Raw genomic sequence first — 17,129 nt, 5'->3', positions numbered from 1 at the left:
GAGGGAAAGGCCCAGAGACTAGGGAGGTTGGGGCAGGTAGGAGAGAAAGGCCCAGAGACTAGGGAGGTTGGGGCAGGTAGGAGAGAAAGGCCCAGAGACTAGGGAGGTTGGGGCAGGTAGGAGAGAAAGGCCTAGAGACTAGGGAGGTTGGGGCAGGTAGGAGGGAAAGGCCCAGAGACTAGGGAGGTTGGGGCGGGTAGGAGGGAAAGGCCCAGAGACTAGGGAGGTTGGGGCGGGTAGGAGGGAAAGGCCCAGAGACTAGGGAGGTTGGGGCGGGTAGGAGAGAAAGGCCCAGAGACTAGGGAGGTTGGGGCGGGTAGGAGAGAAAGGCCCAGAGACTAGGGAGGTTGGGGCAGGTAGGAGAGAAAGGCCCAGAGACTAGGGAGGTTGGGGCAGGTAGGAGGGAAAGGCCCAGAGACTAGGGAGGTTGGGGCGGGTAGGAGAGAAAGGCCCAGAGACTAGGGAGGTTGGGGCAGGTAGGAGGGAAAGGCCCAGAGACTAGGGAGGTTGGGGCAGGTAGGAGAGAGAGGCCAAGAGACTAGGGAGGTTGGGGCGGGTAGGAGAGAAAGGCCCAGAGACTAGGGAGGTTGGGGCGGGTAGGAGGGAAAGGCCCAGAGACTAGGGAGGTTGGGGCGGGTAGGAGAGAAAGGCCCAGAGACTAGGGAGATTGGGGGTTATAGCTACAGGATGGGATTAGAAGAGAAGTCATGTGATAGGGTATCAGCTCTTGGGCCAACAGGTTATTGCATTGTTGTGTCAACTCTGTGGGGTATTAGGGTATTAACTATGAAGTGTCAGCTCTGTCAGTTATTAGAAAAATGCATTGTAGCATCAGCTTTTCAGGAGGAGGAGCCAACCTAAAGGCTACATGAAGTCACATGATCAGTTTCATATTGAATTGTAGTATCTTTTTTCATTGGAGCAGTAGGTTATTGCATTGTAGCGTCACATAGAGAGTGCGTATGGGTTGAGAGAGCGCGTATGGGATGAGAGAGCGCGTATGGGATGAGAGTGCCTATAAGATGTGAGAGTGAGACATCCCGTGCTGCTCTCACAGTGAGGCTGTTTATAGCTACAGGATGAGATTAGAGGCCCCGGCCTTTCCTGCCCTGTGTCCGTAGGAAATTCAGCCTTTCCTGTCTGCACCATTAGAGCTGGGGCTGCAGGTTCATTCGGGGGTTAATCATACAGACTGTGTTTCCCTGTAGCCAAAGGGATGTAGAATAGCAGGGGTTAATCATACAGACTGTGTTTCCCTGTATGTAGAATAGCGGGGGTTAATCATACAGACTGTATGTAGAATAGCGGGGGTTAATCATACAGACTGTATGTAGAATAGCGGGGGTTAATCATACAGACTGTGTTTCCCTGTATGTAGAATAGCGGGGGTTAATCATACAGACTGTATGTAGAATAGCGGGGGTTAATCATACAGACTGTATGTAGAATAGCGGGGGTTAATCATACAGACTGTATGTAGAATAGCGGGGGTTAATCATACAGACTGTATGTAGAATAGCGGGGGTTAATCATACAGACTGTATGTAGAATAGCGGGGGTTAATCATACAGACTGTGTTTCCCTGTATGTAGAATAGCGGGGGTTAATCATACAGACTGTATGTAGAATAGCGGGGGTTAATCATACAGACTGTATGTAGAATAGCGGGGGTTAATCATACAGACTGTGTTTCCCTGTATGTAGAATAGCGGGGTTAATCATACAGACTGTGTGTAGAATAGCGGGGGTTAATCATACAGACTGTATGTAGAATAGCGGGGGTTAATCATACAGACTGTGTGTAGAATAGCGGGGGTTAATCATACAGACTGTATGTAGAATAGCGGGGGTTAATCATACAGACTGTATGTAGAATAGCGGGGGGTTAATCATACAGACTGTATGTAGAATAGCGGGGGTTAATCATACAGACTGTATGTAGAATAGCGGGGGTTAATCATACAGACTGTATGTAGAATAGCGGGGGTTAATCATACAGACTGTGTTTCCCTGTATGTAGAATAGCGGGGGTTAATCATACAGACTGTATGTAGAATAGCGGGGGTTAATCATACAGACTGTATGTAGAATAGCGGGGGTTAATCATACAGACTGTGTTTCCCTGTATGTAGAATTGCGGGGGTTAATCATACAGACTGTGTGTAGAATAGCGGGGGTTAATCATACAGACTGTATGTAGAATAGCGGGGGTTAATCATACAGACTGTGTGTAGAATAGCGGGGGTTAATCATACAGACTGTATGTAGAATAGCGGGGGTTAATTATACAGACTGTATGTAGAATAGCTGCCCCGGGGGGGGGCAGTAGGAGGGTTGCTACCTGCCCTTAGTGAGGTTACACTGCGCGGGACCTGCCCCACATTTACAGCCCCACTGAGGGCAAAGGCCGTTCTGGGTGGGGCTTTTGGCTCCTGTAGCCCTTATACAAACAGATAAAGGCTCATTTACACCCCCATAACTCACACCTGTCCCTTGTGCCCAATGGCGCTGCCAGTCAGTCTGCTATAATCACTGCATTACTGGGGCTCAGCAGTATATTTGCCCTTGGTATTCTTTAACCCTTCCTGTGCGTCCTTCTAACCAGCATGCTCTGGGTTAAGGGGATGGGCACAGTCATTTATAAACCATGTGTGTGTATGTATATGTGTGTGTATATGTATGTATAAAAAGGGGAGCCGACGCCCACACAGGCATAGAGGCGGGGCAAGCGGGGACCTTCACTTTCCATTCAGCACTTCCTAGATGTCACTGCGCTTATGTATCCTGTACCTGGGCATCAGCTGGATGAAATGGATAGAAGTTGCCCCTAGATGGGAAGATCTGTACATTAATGGGCTAAATCAGGCTGATCCAATTATTTTACACTTAGGCCAATGATCACAGCGGGACCTGTGAGTCTGTGACTCAAGCAGTGGGTGGGGCTAGAATACTAATGGCAGCTTACAGTGGGAGGGAAACACCATTTATACCATTTATACAGTGTAAGTAAAGTTTGTTTTGCTCAACTAACGTGATAAAAAAGGATTCGGAATTATTTCTTAAGGTGACAGGTCCCCTTTAAATGTAATCGGTTGGAGGGGCAGCCCCACAGCTCCTCCTCCTGTCTCTGTCACCCTGCAGGGGGAGGGGCAGACTCACAGCTCCTCCTCTTGTCTCTGTCACCCTGCAGGGGGAGGGGCAGACACACAGCTCCTCCTCCTGTCTCTGTCACCCTGCAGGGGGCGGGGCAGACTCACAGCTCCTCCTCCTGTCACCCAGCAGGGGGAGGGGCAGACTTACAGCCCTTCCTCCTGTCTCTGTCACCCTGAAGGGGGAGGGGCAGACTCACAGCTCCTCCTCCTGTCTCTGTCACCTTGCAGGGGGCGGGGCAGACTCACAGCTCCTCCTCCTGTCTCTGTCACCCTGCAGGCGGCGGGGCAGACTCACAGCTCCTCCTCCTGTCTCTGTCACCCTGAAGGGGGAGGGGAAGACTCACAGCTCCTCCTGTCTCTGTCACCCTGCAGGGGGAGGGGCAGACTCACAGCTCCTCCTCTTGTCTCTGTCACCCTGCAGGGGGAGGGGCAGACACACAGCTCCTCCTCCTGTCTCTGTCACCCTGCAGGGGGCGGGGCAGACTCACAGCTCCTCCTCCTGTCACCCTGCAGGGGGAGGGGCAGACTCACAGCTCTGTCTCTGTCACCCTGAAGGGGGAGGGGCAGACTTACAGCCCTTCCTCCTGTCTCTGTCACCCTGGAGGGGGAGGGGCAGACTTACAGCCCTTCCTCCTGTCTCTGTCACCCTGAAGGGGGAGGGGCAGACTCACAGCTCTTCCTCCTGTCTCTGTCACCCTGCAGGGGGCGGGGCAGACTCACAGCCCTTCCTCCTGTCTCTGTCACCCTGCAGGGGGCGGGGCAGACTCACAGCTCCTCCTCCTGTCTCTGTCACCCTGCAGGGGGCGGGGCAGACTCACAGCTCCTCCTGTCTCTGTCACCCTGCAGGGGGTGGGGCAGACTCACAGCTCCTCCTCCTGTCTCTGTCACCCTGCAGGGGGCGGGGCAGACTCACAGTATCTTCCCTTTGGGTGACAGTTAATCGCTGTAGGTGCCACATAATGAAATACCCTGTTTCTCCTGCAGGTTTCTGGATAATGGCAGTTCGGTGACACCATGTCGGCTACAGATACCCTCCCGCCCCTGGTGCCTTTGTCGCAGAAACCAACCCGCATTGTTAAAGCCAGACCTCCGAACCGTCCTCCTCCTCATCTTCCTCCCAAGCCCCCGCAGAAGCTCCCCCCTCCAGTGCCCAGAAATGATCCTCCTTGTGCAAAGAGTGACCTGGCGGGCCCCAGGAGTGACCTTGTGGGGCCCCCCAAGAGCGAACATACAGGCCCCAAAAACCATGCTGTGATGGCACCCCCCAGATCTGGTGCGGAACCCCCCGACAATGTTGGGGATAATCAGCCCCTGACGGGCATCTGTGTCAAGAAGATCGCTGGTCTCTTTCAGAAGGAGCCTGTAGGGGGAGCCAGTGAGGAATCTCAGCCACGGGGGCCCCCAAAGCCCACAGGGGGGTTGGGCAGGGAGGAGAAAGTGCTGCCCCAGAAGGAGGAGAATACAGAATGTTTGCAGGATGAGGCGGAGCTGAAGGAAGCAGAGGGAGATCCCTGTCCCCCACGTGAGTATTTCATTGGCCATTGACTTGTACCTGTGATTGGCACATGTGCGACTGTTGCAAGGGTTGTCTCCCACTCGTTAATGGGTTCCCTGTAAGCTGCCATGTCGATGCTATGGGCCGGCCCACAGCGTGAGTCACTGACCTTATAGAAATGGATAGAAGTTGCCCCTAGATGGGAAGATCTATACATTAGTGGGCTGAATTGGGCTGATCCAATTGTTTTACACTTAGGCCTATGATCACATCACATGGGGGACCTGTGAGTCTATGACTCAAGCAGTGGGTGGGGCTAGAATACTAATGGCAGCTTGCAGTGGGAGGGACAGGAAGTCTGTATATCTGAACACTGAAGGGGCAGGAAGGCAATAATACTGGCCATACGTGGGCCAATGAAAGCCAGGAGTGTTTCTGGGCAAGTTGGCTAAAGGTCTGATCATTTGGCAACCTCAGCAAACAAGCAGATCTTACCGTGTATGGCTACATGTGTTATAGAACAGATAATTCCTAGTAACTCGTCAACTGGTTTTAATTTGTTTTATAGTTTTCAAATGATTTGCCGCCTTCTGATTCTTTCCAGCTTTCTAACAGGGGTCAGCGACCCTGGTATCCCATAAACCCTTGCTCTGTGAGGCTCCAGGTTTACTGTTATTGTTATCTTCTCTCTTCTATTCATATCGCGGTTAGTTGTTCAAACCACTGCCTGGTTGCTAGGGTAAATGGAACCCTAGCAACCAGATAGCTGCTGAAATTCCAGACTGGAGACCTGCTGAACAAAAAGCTGAATTATTGAAAACCTCAGATAATAAAATAACAGGGGGCGGGGCAGGGAGGTATTTAGTTAATCAGTGGGTGGGACAAGTTTGAGAGCAGTAGCCAATGAAAGCTCTCTCATTCCCTCAGTATATATATATATATAGGCTCTGAGCCCATTGGTAGGAATAGATATGAGGATAGGCTTGTACAAATGAATTCTCTGTATATACAGACTGAGGCTAAAGAACAGGTCATTCCAGTACTTGGGGCAATTTTGCGTGTATTTGTCTCTCCCAGAAGTGCCCCTTGCCCCACATACGGAATGTGACGGGGCAGTACCTGCTGGGAATTGAACCGGAGATTCCTCAGAACTTGCCCAGCGGGAAGTAGATGATTTTGTCTATGACTAAACATTTACTCAAACCTCTCAATAAAAGCCACTGACTGTACCCCAGCCTGAGACTGAAGGGCAATTATATTTATGGGGCAGATAGGGGCCAACAAGATCATCTCAGTCTATGGGCGTTGGGAAACCTGTGACCGGTACAACCCCCAGCGCCCACTGGCACTTTATCCCAGCAATACTGAATGCCCCTGTGGAACAGTACTTCCAGCGCTGAAAGAGTAGTGGGTACCTGGAAGGGCCTCCCTATAGCAAGGCCTAGGATCAGCCTAGGAGTTCATCTCTTGTCTTTTATAGAAGTGCCTGCTGCCCCCCTGGCAGTATATTCCCTGTGCCCTACTGGGGTACATGCTTTCTGCCCCCCTGGTAGTATATTCCCTGTGCCCTACTGGGGTACATGCTTTCTGCCCCCCCTGGTAGTATATTCCCTGTGCCTTACTGGGGTACATGCTTTCTGCCCCCCCTTGTAGTATATTCTCTGTGCCCTACTGGGGTACATGCTTTCTGCCCCCCCTGGTAGTATATTCCCTGTGCCCTACTGGGGTACATGCTTTCTGCCCCCCCTGGTAGTATATTCCCTGTGCCCTACTGGGGTACATGCTTTCTGCCCCCCCTGGTCGTATATTCCCTGTGCCCTACTGGGGTACATGCTTTCTGCCCCCTGGCAGTATATTCCCTGTGCCCTACTGGGTACATGCTTTCTGCCCCCTGGTAGTATATTCCCTGTGCCCTACTGGGGTACATGCTTTCTGCCCCCCCCGGCAGTATATTCCCTTTGCCCTACTGGGGTACATGCTTTCTGCCCCCCCCCGGCAGTATATTCCCTTTGCCTACTGGGGTACATGCTTTCTGCCCCCCCCCGGCAGTATATTCCCTTTGCCCTACTGGGGTACATGCTTTCTGCCCCCCCCGGCAGTATATTCCCTTTGCCCTACTGGGGTACATGCTTTCTGCCCCCCGGTAGTAATGCCCTACTGGGGTACATGCTTTCTGCCCCCTGGTAGTAATGCCCTACTGGGGTACATGCTTTCTGCCCCCTGGTAGTAATGCCCTACTGGGGTACATGCTTTCTGCCCCCTGGCAGTAATGCCTTACTGGGGTACATGCTTTCTGCCCCCCCCTGGTAGTATGCCCTACTGGGGTACATGCTTTCTGCCCCCCCTGGCAGTAATGCCCTACTGGGGTGCATGCTTTCTGCCCCCCCTGGCAGTAATGCCCTACTGGGTACTTGCTTTCTGCCCCCCCTGGCAGTAATGCCCTACTGGGGTACTTGCTTCTGCCCCCCTGGCAGTAATGCCCTACTGGGGTACATGCTTTCTGCCCCCCCTGGCAGTAATGCCATACTGGGGTACTTGCTTTCTGCCCCCCCTGGCAGTATGCCCTACTGGGGTACTTGCTTTCTGCCCCCCCTGGCAGTAATGCCCTACTGGGGTACATGTTTTCTGCCCCCCCCGGTAGTATATTCCCTGTGCCTTACTGGGGTACATGCTTTCTGCCCCCCCGGTAGTATATTCCCTTTGCCCTACTGGGGTACATGCTTTCTGCCCCCCGGTAGTAATGCCCTACTGGGGTACATGCTTTCTGCCCCTGGTAGTAATGCCCTACTGGGGTACAGGTTTTCTGCCCCCCCGGTAGTAATGCCCTACTGGGGTACATGCTTTCTGCCCCCCCGGTAGTATATTCCCTTTGCCCTACTGGGGTACATGCTTTCTGCCCCCTGGTAGTAATGCCCTACTGGGGTACATGCTTTCTGCCCCCTGGCAGTAATTGCCCTACTGGGGTACATGCTTTCTGCCCCCCCTGGTAGTAATGCCCTACTGGGGTGCATGCTTTCTGCCCCCCCTGGCAGTAATGCCCTACTGGGGTGCATGCTTTCTGCCCCCCCTGGCAGTAATGCCCTACTGGGGTACTTGCTTTCTGCCCCCCCTGGCAGTAATGCCCTACTGGGGTACATGCTTTCTGCCCCCCTGGCAGTAATGCCTACTGGGTACATGCTTTCTGCCCCCCTGGCAGTAATGCCCTACTGGGGTACTTGCTTTCTGCCCCCCCTGGTAGTAATGCCCTACTGGGGTACTTGCTTTCTGCCCACCCTGGCAGTAATGCCCTACTGGGGTACATGCTTTCTGCCCCCCCCTGGCAGTAATGCCCTACTGGGGTAACATGCTTTCTGCCCCCCCTGGCAGTAATGCCCTACTGGGGTACATGCTTTCTGCCCCCCCTGGCAGTAATGCCCTACTGGGGTACATGCTTTCTGCCCCCCCTGGCAGTACTGCCCTACTGGGGTACATGCTTTCTGCCCCCCCCTGGCAGTAATGCCCTACTGGGGTACATGCTTTCTGCCCCCCCTGGCAGTAATGCCCTACTGGGGTACATGCTTTCTGCCCCCCCTGGCAGTAATGCCCTACTGGGGTACATGCTTTCTGCCCCCCCTGGCAGTACTGCCCTACTGGGGTACATGCTTTCTGCCCCCCCTGGCAGTACTGCCCTACATTGCTGGACTGCGGTTACTCACTCTCTGGGTATGTGGAACTGGTTGGTTTAAACTACAATTCCCAGCATTCCAGGCAGCCGGGTGGCAGAAGGATTTAGGCTGAAGGTTATTTGCACAATGCCGCTAAGGAATGTTGATCTGATGTTGCCCCCGGGTGGGGCAGGGAGGGGCAGGTCTGACACAAGAGGGGTCACGAGAGACACACACAATAACTGTGAGTCACATGGGTGCAGTGTTCTGTATATATATATATACCTTGTTTATAAACAGGGGCTCTGGGCTCAGCCAATCACATGGGTTTATATCCATTTATTTATTAGGTGCTGGAGTTGCCATATTGCTGTTTCTCAGAGATAAAACCAGATCTTATTTTATCCTTATACTGCCCCCTCTTGGCAAGGCAAGTGTAATTCACTGGGGGAAGCTACTATACAGAGTACTGATTTCCCAGCATCCTGTGCCAGCCGGGAGTAGTTCAGTGCAGGGTCACAGGTCTGTATATAGATTCTTGGGGTCCCATTTCTTTTGGGGGACAGTGTATTTTGGCTGAAGGGAAAGTTACTGTGCCGCCTGGAGCCTATTGTTGATTTATAATAATATAAGGTGTGTATGATGGATTACTTTGCCTTTAGATAAGGTGTCTGTGTTTCTGTAAGGAATGGCGCCCCCTGTCAGTTGTACTGTGCGGTGCCAGGGGGCCATGCTGTGCCCAGCACTGTCAGTAGGTGGCGCTGTACCATCTCTCTGGCTGGTACCTGGGTGGCACTACAATAATGGGTCCCACGTGCCATGTAGTAATATGGGGGCAGTTCCTCGTGCTGCTGCCCCCGGGGCAGTTCCCCACAGGGGGAGAATCAGCGCCCCTCACCCTAATGCAGCCCCGTGCCATGTTGGGGTGGGTAAGGCTGCGGTGCCCCTGGGGCTGGCGGGAGATCATGTTCTGTTGGCTCAGTCTGTCCATTCACACCCAGCAGCTGCGCAGACTCCCAGCGCCCCCCGGGGGGGGGGGGGTTATATTTAGGGTTGGATTCCAGTTTATATTAAGCCTCTGTGGCCTCCAATGGGGAATCTGCTAAACAGCTGCCCGTGCCCCACAATGTAGCCCCTTGTCTGCATCTCTGTGTGTCTAGCAGCGGGTATACGGCGGGTATACGTGTGCCTGTATATAGCAGCGGGTATACGTGTGCCTGTATATAGCAGCGGGTATACGGAGGGTATACGTGTGCCTGTATAAAGCAGCGGGTATACAGAGGGTATACGTGTGCCTGTATATAGCGGCGGGTATACAGCGGGTATACGTGTGCCTGTATAAAGCAGCGGGTGTACAGTATATAGCGGTGGGTACACGTGTGCCTGTATATAGCGGCGGGTATACGTGTGCCTGTATATAGCAGGGGGTGTACAGTGGGTATACGTGTGCCTGTATAAAGCAGCGGGTGTACAGCGGGTATACGTGTGCCTGTATATAGCAGCGGGTATACGTGTGCCTGTATATAGCAGCGGGTATACGTGTGCCAGTGTGTGTGGGTATATCTGTGCGGCCGTGCCAGTGTGTGTGGGTATATCTGTGCGGCCGTGCCAGTGTGTGTGGGTATATCTGTGTGGTTGTGCCAGTGTGTGTGGCTATATCTGTGCGGCCGTGCCAGTGTGTGTGGGTATATCTGTGCGGCCGTGCCAGTGTGTGTGGGTATATCTGTGCCAGTGTGTGTGGGTATATCTGTGTGGCTGTGCCAGTGTGTGTGGGTATATCTGTGCGGCCGTGCCAGTGTGTGTGGGTATATCTGTGTGGTTGTGCCAGTGTGTGTGGCTATATCTGTGCGGCCGTGCCAGTGTGTGTGGCTATATCTGTGCGGCCGTGCCAGTGTGTGTGGGTATATCTGTGCCAGTGTGTGTGGGTATATCTGTGTGGCTGTGCCAGTGTGTGTGGGTATATCTGTGTGGTTGTGCCAGTGTGTGTGGCTATATCTGTGCGGCCGTGCCAGTGTGTGTGGGTATATCTGTGCCAGTGTGTGTGGGTGTATCTGTGCCAGTGTGTGTGGGTATATCTGTGCCAGTGTGTGTGGGTGTATCTGTGCCAGTGTGTGTGGGTGTATCTGTGCCAGTGTGTGTGGGTGTATCTGTGCCAGTGTGTGTGGGTATATCTGTGCGGCCGTGCCAGTGTGTGTGGGTATATCTGTGTGGTTGTGCCAGTGTGTGTGGCTATATCTGTGCGGCCGTGCCAGTGTGTGTGGCTATATCTGTGCGGCCGTGCCAGTGTGTGTGGGTATATCTGTGCCAGTATGTGTGGGTATATCTGTGTGGCTGTGCCAGTGTGTGTGGGTATATCTGTGTGGTTGTGCCAGTGTGTGTGGCTATATCTGTGCGGCCGTGCCAGTGTGTGTGGGTATATCTGTTCCAGTGTGTGTGGGTATATCTGTGCCAGTGTGTGTGGGTGTATCTGTGCCAGTGTGTGTGGGTATATCTGTGCCAGTGTGTGTGGGTGTATCTGTGCCAGTGTGTGTGGGTGTATCTGTGCCAGTGTGTGTGGGTGTATCTGTGCCAGTGTGTGTGGGTATATCTGTGCCAGTGTGTGTGGGTATATCCATGCCAGTGTGTGTGGGTATATCTGTGTGGCTGTGCCAGTGTGTGTGGGTATATCTGTGTGGTTGTGCCAGTGTGTGTGGCTATATCTGTGCGGCCGTGCCAGTGTGTGTGGGTATATCTGTGCCAGTGTGTGTGGGTGTATCTGTGCCAGTGTGTGTGGGTGTATCTGTGCCAGTGTGTGTGGGTGTATCTGTGCCAGTGTGTGTGGGTATATCTGTGCCAGTGTGTGTGGGTGTATCTGTGCCAGTGTGTGTGGGTATATCTGTGCCAGTGTGTGTGGGTGTATCTGTGCCAGTGTGTGTGGGTGTATCTGTGCCAGTAAGTGGGCAGACACATGGGTGGGGCAGTTATTCTTGGGTAGAGGAGGCTATATATAAGCCCACGTGCCCCCGGCATGTCTGTCCCTCCCCCTGCGGATATGCCGCCGGCTGTGTATAGAGAGAGAGGGAGGCAGTGAGACGGCCAAGAGAATGAGACAGACGTATAGAGAGAGATGTGTGAGTGATATATACCCCGAGCCCACCCAGCTATTACCTGCTGTTACCCCGTTACCCGCCGGACATGCCCGTATATCTGGGAGCGGGTCAGGACCATGGCCAAAGGCTCAGTAGGATCCCACTAAGTGACCCAGGGGGTGCAGGTTAGTTTATTGCCCGGGGGGGGGCAGTTTATTAAGGAGTCCCTCACTTCTGTGATTAACGGAAACGGTGGCTGCTGATTGGACCACTCCTGGCAATGCTGGCAGCTTATTGGCCAATGCATGGCGCCAGGACTGTGGCCCCATTGGATACCCATGGGGAAGGCTGGAGTTCTGATTGGGAGACATAAATCTTGTTTATAGACTTATTAGTGGGGTTGGTCTGTCCTTCTGTGTCCGTGTATCTGTCCAGCTGTCTGTTTGTATCTGTCTGTCTGTTTGTGTCTGTCTTTGCCTGTCTGTCTGTATCTGTCTGTCTGTTTGTGTCTGTCTGTTTGTGTCTGTCTGTTTGTGTCTGTATCTGTCTGTCTGTATCTGTCTGTCTGTCTGTTTGTGTCTGTCTGTTTGTGTCTGTCTGTCTGTTTGTGTCTGTCTGTCTGTTTGTGTCTGTCTGTCTGTTTGTGTCTGTCTGTCTGTTTGTGTCTGTCTGTCTGTTTGTGTCTGTCTGTCTGTTTGTGTCTGTCTGTCTGTTTGTGTCTGTCTGTCTGTTGTGTCTGTCTGTCTGTTTGTGTCTGTCTGTCTGTTTGTGTCTGTCTGTCTGTTTGTGTCTGTCTGTCTGTTTGTGTCTGTCTGTCTGTTTGTGTCTGTCTGTCTGTTTGTGTCTGTCTGTCTGTTTGTGTCTGTCTGTCTGTTTGTGTCTGTCTGTCTGTTTGTGTCTGTCTGTCTGTCTGTTTGTGTCTGTCTGTCTGTCTGTTTGTGTCTGTCTGTCTGTCTGTTTGTGTCTGTCTGTCTGTCTGTTGTGTCTGTCTGTCTGTCTGTTTGTGTCTGTCTGTCTGTCTGTTGTCTGTCTGTCTGTTTGTGTCTGTCTGTCTGTCTGTTTGTGTCTGTCTGTCTGTCTGTTTGTGTCTGTCTGTCTGTCTGTTTGTGTCTGTCTGTCTGTCTGTTTGTGTCTGTCTGTCTGTCTGTTTGTGTCTGTCTGTCTGTTTGTGTCTGTCTGTCTGTTTGTGTCTGTCTGTCTGTATCTGTCTGTCTGTCTGTATCTGTCTGTCTGTCTGTATCTGTCTGTCTGTCTGTATCTGTCTGTCTGTCTGTTTGTGTCTGTCTGTTTGTATCTATCTGTCTGTTTGGATCTATCTGTCTGTTTGGATCTGTCCAGCTGTCTGTCTGTATCTGTCTGTCTGTCTGCCTGTCTGTCTGTCTGTGCCTGTCTGTCTGTTTGTGCCTGTCTGTCTGTCTGTGTCTGTCTGTGCCTGTCTGTCTGTCTGTGCCTGTCTGTCTGTCCTGTCTGTCTGTGCCTGCTCTGTCTGTGCCTGTCTGTCTGTCTGTCTGTGCTGTCTGTTGTGCTGTCTGTCTGTCTGTCTGTGCCTGTCTGTCTGTCCTGTCTGTGCCTGTCTGTCTGTCTGTCTGTCTGTCTGTCTGTGTCTGTCTGTGCCTGTCTGTTTGTCTGTGCCTGTCTGTCTGTCTGTGCCTGTCTGTGTCTGTCTGTGCCTGTCTGTCTGTCTGTCTGTGCCTGTCTGTTTGTCTGTGCCTGTCTGTCTGTCTGTGCCTGTCTGTGTCTGTCTGTCTGTGCCTGTCTGTGTCTGTCTGTGCCTGTCTGTCTGTCTGTCTGTGCCTGTCTGTGTCTGTCTGTGCCTGTCTGTCTGTCTGTCTGTGCCTGTCTGTGTCTGTCTGTCTGTGCCTGTCTGTGTCTGTCTGTGCCTGTCTGTGTCTGTCTGTCTGTGCCTGTCTGTCTGTGCCTGTCTGTTTGTCTGTGCCTGTCTGTCTGTGCCTGTCTGTCTGTCTGTCTGTGCCTGTCTGTCTGTCTGTGTAGCGATTGGGTTCCTGTGTGCGCAGGGGCATTTGTGTCTCTGGATAATGATTGGCCCATCCTAGTCATGTGGTTTTCTCTTTCTCAGCTCTTCCCCCAAAGAACTTCCAAGACCCTGACATTCGGGCCATGAAGATGGGCTCCGCCCCCCTGCGTCCATCTTGCCCATCGAGGTGCCGCTGTGCCTGCCACGTGCAGAGACCCGGCTTGGTGTTGGTTTGGCTCCCAGAATCCTTCATTCAGCGCAGCCGCAATCTCAGCGAGGCGTCGGACTCTTCAGACGACGGCAGTGTGTTCCACCCCAGGTTGCCCCCCAGTGAGGGGGGGGATGACAGAGGAAAGTGGGGTCCCTGGTGCTTGAAAAACAAGATGGCGAGCGGCGGCACCCACCCGAGAAGGCGGCGGTCCCTGAGATCCAGTGAATATTTCCTGGAGGGCCCCGGGGCTGGGGAGGCAGAGGCCAAGGCTGGGGTGGTCTTGACTTCCTTCAAGTCTACAAATGAAAATAGTTTTGATGGGGGCTCAGACTCTTCCCCTCCAGAGTCGGCTTCTATGGTCAATGGGGAAGCTACTGAGTCAGAACTGCGACCCCTAAGCACGAACAGAGCTTTGCCTGATGCCCCACAGCTGGAAACTCTGTCCATGAACAAACTCAGTGGCCACACCCCCAGCGCTATGCCAGCAAATGACTGGCGCCTTAGTAGACACATTGACTCCGCCCCTCCACTTCCTCAGTCTGAACCACCTCCCTTGAGGAGCTATAGAACTAGGGCGGAGTTAAATGATAAGCTTGAGGATCCGCCCCAGCCAGAGGTGCCGCCCCAGAGCAACGAAGTACCCGCCCCTGAGGATCCCAATACCGACACCTCGGACCTACGAGATTCCACAGAGGACGTGAGTGCAGAATTCAGAGCGAAGGTGCGTAAGCCGGCTCGCCGGAGCAAGGTGCCCCCACTGCCACTCATGGGCGTTGAAGAAAAAACACCACTAATGCCACCAAAAGTGCCCAGCAAACCGCCACGTGGGGCAGCACCGCCACCTCCTCCATTTGTGCGGAAAGGGTCCCTAAAGAGGTACTCGGCCGGGAACGCGGAGGAGGTGGAACAAAGAGACAAGGAGTCGTCCAGCAGCTTGCCCACCATGTACCGGCCTAGAGAGGAGGGCCCCCCAGCAGAGCAAGGAGCGTGTAAGTACCCCGGGTATACTGCAAAGCATGCTGGGATTGTACTCATATATAATGTGTAAGAGAGGAGGGCCCCCCAGCAGAGCAAGGAACGTGTAAGTACCCCGGGTATACTGCAAAGTATGCTGGGATTGTACTCATATATAATGTGTAAGAGAGGAGGGCCCCCCAGCAGAGCAAGGAACGTGTAAGTACCCCCGGGTATACTGCAAAGCATGCTGGGATTGTACTCATGTATAATGTGTAAGAGAGGAGGGCCCCCCAGCAGAGCAAGGAACGTGTAAGTACCCCCGGGTATACTGCAAAGCATGCTGGGATTGTACTCACTCATATATAATGTGTAAGAGAGGAGGGCCCCCCAGCAGAGCAAGGAGCGTGTAAGTACCCCGGGTATACTGCAAAGCATGCTGGGATTGTACTCATATATAATGTGTAAGAGAGGAGGGCCCCCCAGCAGAGCAAGGAGCGTGTAAGTACCCCCGGGTATACTGCAAAGCATGCTGGGATTGTACTCATATATAATGTGTAAGAGAGGAGGGCCCCCAGCAGAGCAAGGAGCGTGTAAGTACCCCCGGGTATACTGCAAAGCATGCTGGGATTGTACTCATATATAATGTGTAAGAGAGGAGGGCCCCCCAGCATAGCAAGGAGCTTGTAAGTACCCCGGGTATACTGCAAAGCATGCTGGGATTGTACTCACTCATATATAATGTGTAAGAGAGGAGGGCCCCCCAGCAGAGCAATGAGCTTGTAAGTACCCCGGGTATACTGCAAAGCATGCTGGGATTGTACTCATATATAATGTGTAAGAGAGGAGGGCCCCCCAGCAGAGCAAGGAGCGTGTAAGTACCCCCGGTATACTGCCAAAGCATGCTGGGATTGTACTCACTCATATATAATGTGTAAGAGAGGAGGGCCCCCCAGCAGAGCAAGGAGCGTGTAAGTACCCCCGGGTATACTGCAAAGCATGCTGGGATTGTACTCACTCATATATAATGTGTAAGAGAGGAGGGCCCCCCAGCAGAGCAAGGAGCTTGTAAGTACCCCCGGTATACTGCAAAGCATGCTGGGATTGTACTCATATATAATGTGTAAGAGAGGAGGGCCCCCCAGCAGAGCAAGGAGCGTGTAAGTACCCCGGGTATACTGCAAAGCATGCTGGGATTGTACACACTCATATATAATGTGTAAGAGAGGAGGGCCCCCCAGCAGAGCAAGGAGCGTGTAAGTACCCCCGGGTATACGCAAAGCATGCTGGGATTGTACACACTCATATATAATGTGTAAGAGAGGAGGGCCCCCCAGCAGAGCAAGGAGTGTGTAAGTACCCCCGGGTATACTGCAAAAGCATGCTGGGATTGGTACACACTCATATATAATGTGTAAGAGAGGAGGGCCCCCCAGCAGAGCAAGGAGCGTGTAAGTACCCCGGGTATACTGCAAAGCATGCTGGGATTGTACACACTCATATATAATGTGTAAGAGAGGAGGGCCCCCCAGCAGAGCAAGGAGCGTGTAAGTACCCCGGGTATACTGCAAGCATGCTGGGATTGTACTCACTCATATATAATGTGTAAGAGAGGAGGGCCCCCCAGCAGAGCAAGGAGCGTGTAAGTACCCCCGGGTATACTGCAAAGCATGCTGGGATTGTACTCACTCATATATAATGTGTAAGAGAGGAGGGCCCCCCAGCAGAGCAAGGAGCGTGTAATTACCCCGGGTATACTGCAAAGCATGCTGGGATTGTACTCATATATAATGTGTGAGAGAGGAGGGCCCCCCAGCAGAGCAAGGAGCGTGTAAGTACCCCGGGTATACTGCAAAGCATGCTGGGATTGTACTCATATATAATGTGTAAGAGAGGAGGGCCCCCCAGCAGAGCAAGGAGCTTGTAAGTACCCCGGGTATACTGCAAAGCATGCTGGGATTGTACTCATATATAATGTGTAAGAGAGGAGGCCCCCCAGCAGAGCAAGGAGCGTGTAAGTAACCCCGGGTATACTGCAAAGCATGCTGGGATTGTACTCATATATAATGTGTAAGAGAGGAGGGCCCCCCAGCAGAGCAAGGAGCTTGTAAGTACCCCCGGGTATACTGCAAAGCATGCTGGGATTGTACACACTCATATATAATGTGTAAGAGAGGAGGGCCCCCCAGCAGAGCAAGGAGCGTGTAAGTACCCCGGGTATACTGCAAAGCATGCTGGGATTGTACTCACTCATATATAATGTGTAAGAGAGGAGGGCCCCCCAGCAGAGCAAGGAGCGTGTAAGTACCCCGGGTATACTGCAAAGCATGCTGGGATTGTACTCACTCATATATAATGTGTAAGAGAGGAGGGCCCCCCAGCAGAGCAAGGAGCGTGTAAGTACCCCGGGTACTGCAAAGCATGCTGGGATTGTACTCACTCATATATAATGTGTAAGAGAGGAGGGCCCCCCAGCAGAGCAAGGAGCTTGTAAGTACCCCGGGTATACTGCAAAGCATGCTGGGATTGTACTCACTCATATATAATGTGTAAGAGAGGAGGGCCCCCCAGCAGAGCAAGGAGCTTGTAAGTACCCCGGGTATACTGCAAAGCATGCTGGGATTGTACTC

The 17,129-nt window shown here is 52.8% G+C and overlaps 1 protein-coding gene across 1 annotated transcript in view; it reads left to right on the top strand.

The window, feature by feature from the left end:
- Positions 1-17,129, top strand: part of LOC116409847 (ephexin-1-like) — a 38,115-nt gene that overhangs the window by 2,824 nt on the left and 18,162 nt on the right. Inside the window, exons 2-3 of the mRNA XM_031899581.1 lie at positions 4,137-4,674; positions 13,437-14,534. Coding sequence (XP_031755441.1) covers positions 4,167-4,674; positions 13,437-14,534 — 1,606 coding nt within the window. The 5' untranslated portion in view covers positions 4,137-4,166. The remainder of the gene's footprint in view (positions 1-4,136; positions 4,675-13,436; positions 14,535-17,129) is intronic.

This window comes from Xenopus tropicalis, chromosome 3, assembly GCF_000004195.4.
Source record: "Xenopus tropicalis strain Nigerian chromosome 3, UCB_Xtro_10.0, whole genome shotgun sequence".
NCBI classification, from domain to species: Eukaryota; Metazoa; Chordata; class Amphibia; order Anura; family Pipidae; genus Xenopus; species Xenopus tropicalis.
The sequence above is the reverse complement of the archived record's forward strand: the minus strand, read 5'-3'. Positions and strand labels throughout refer to the sequence as shown.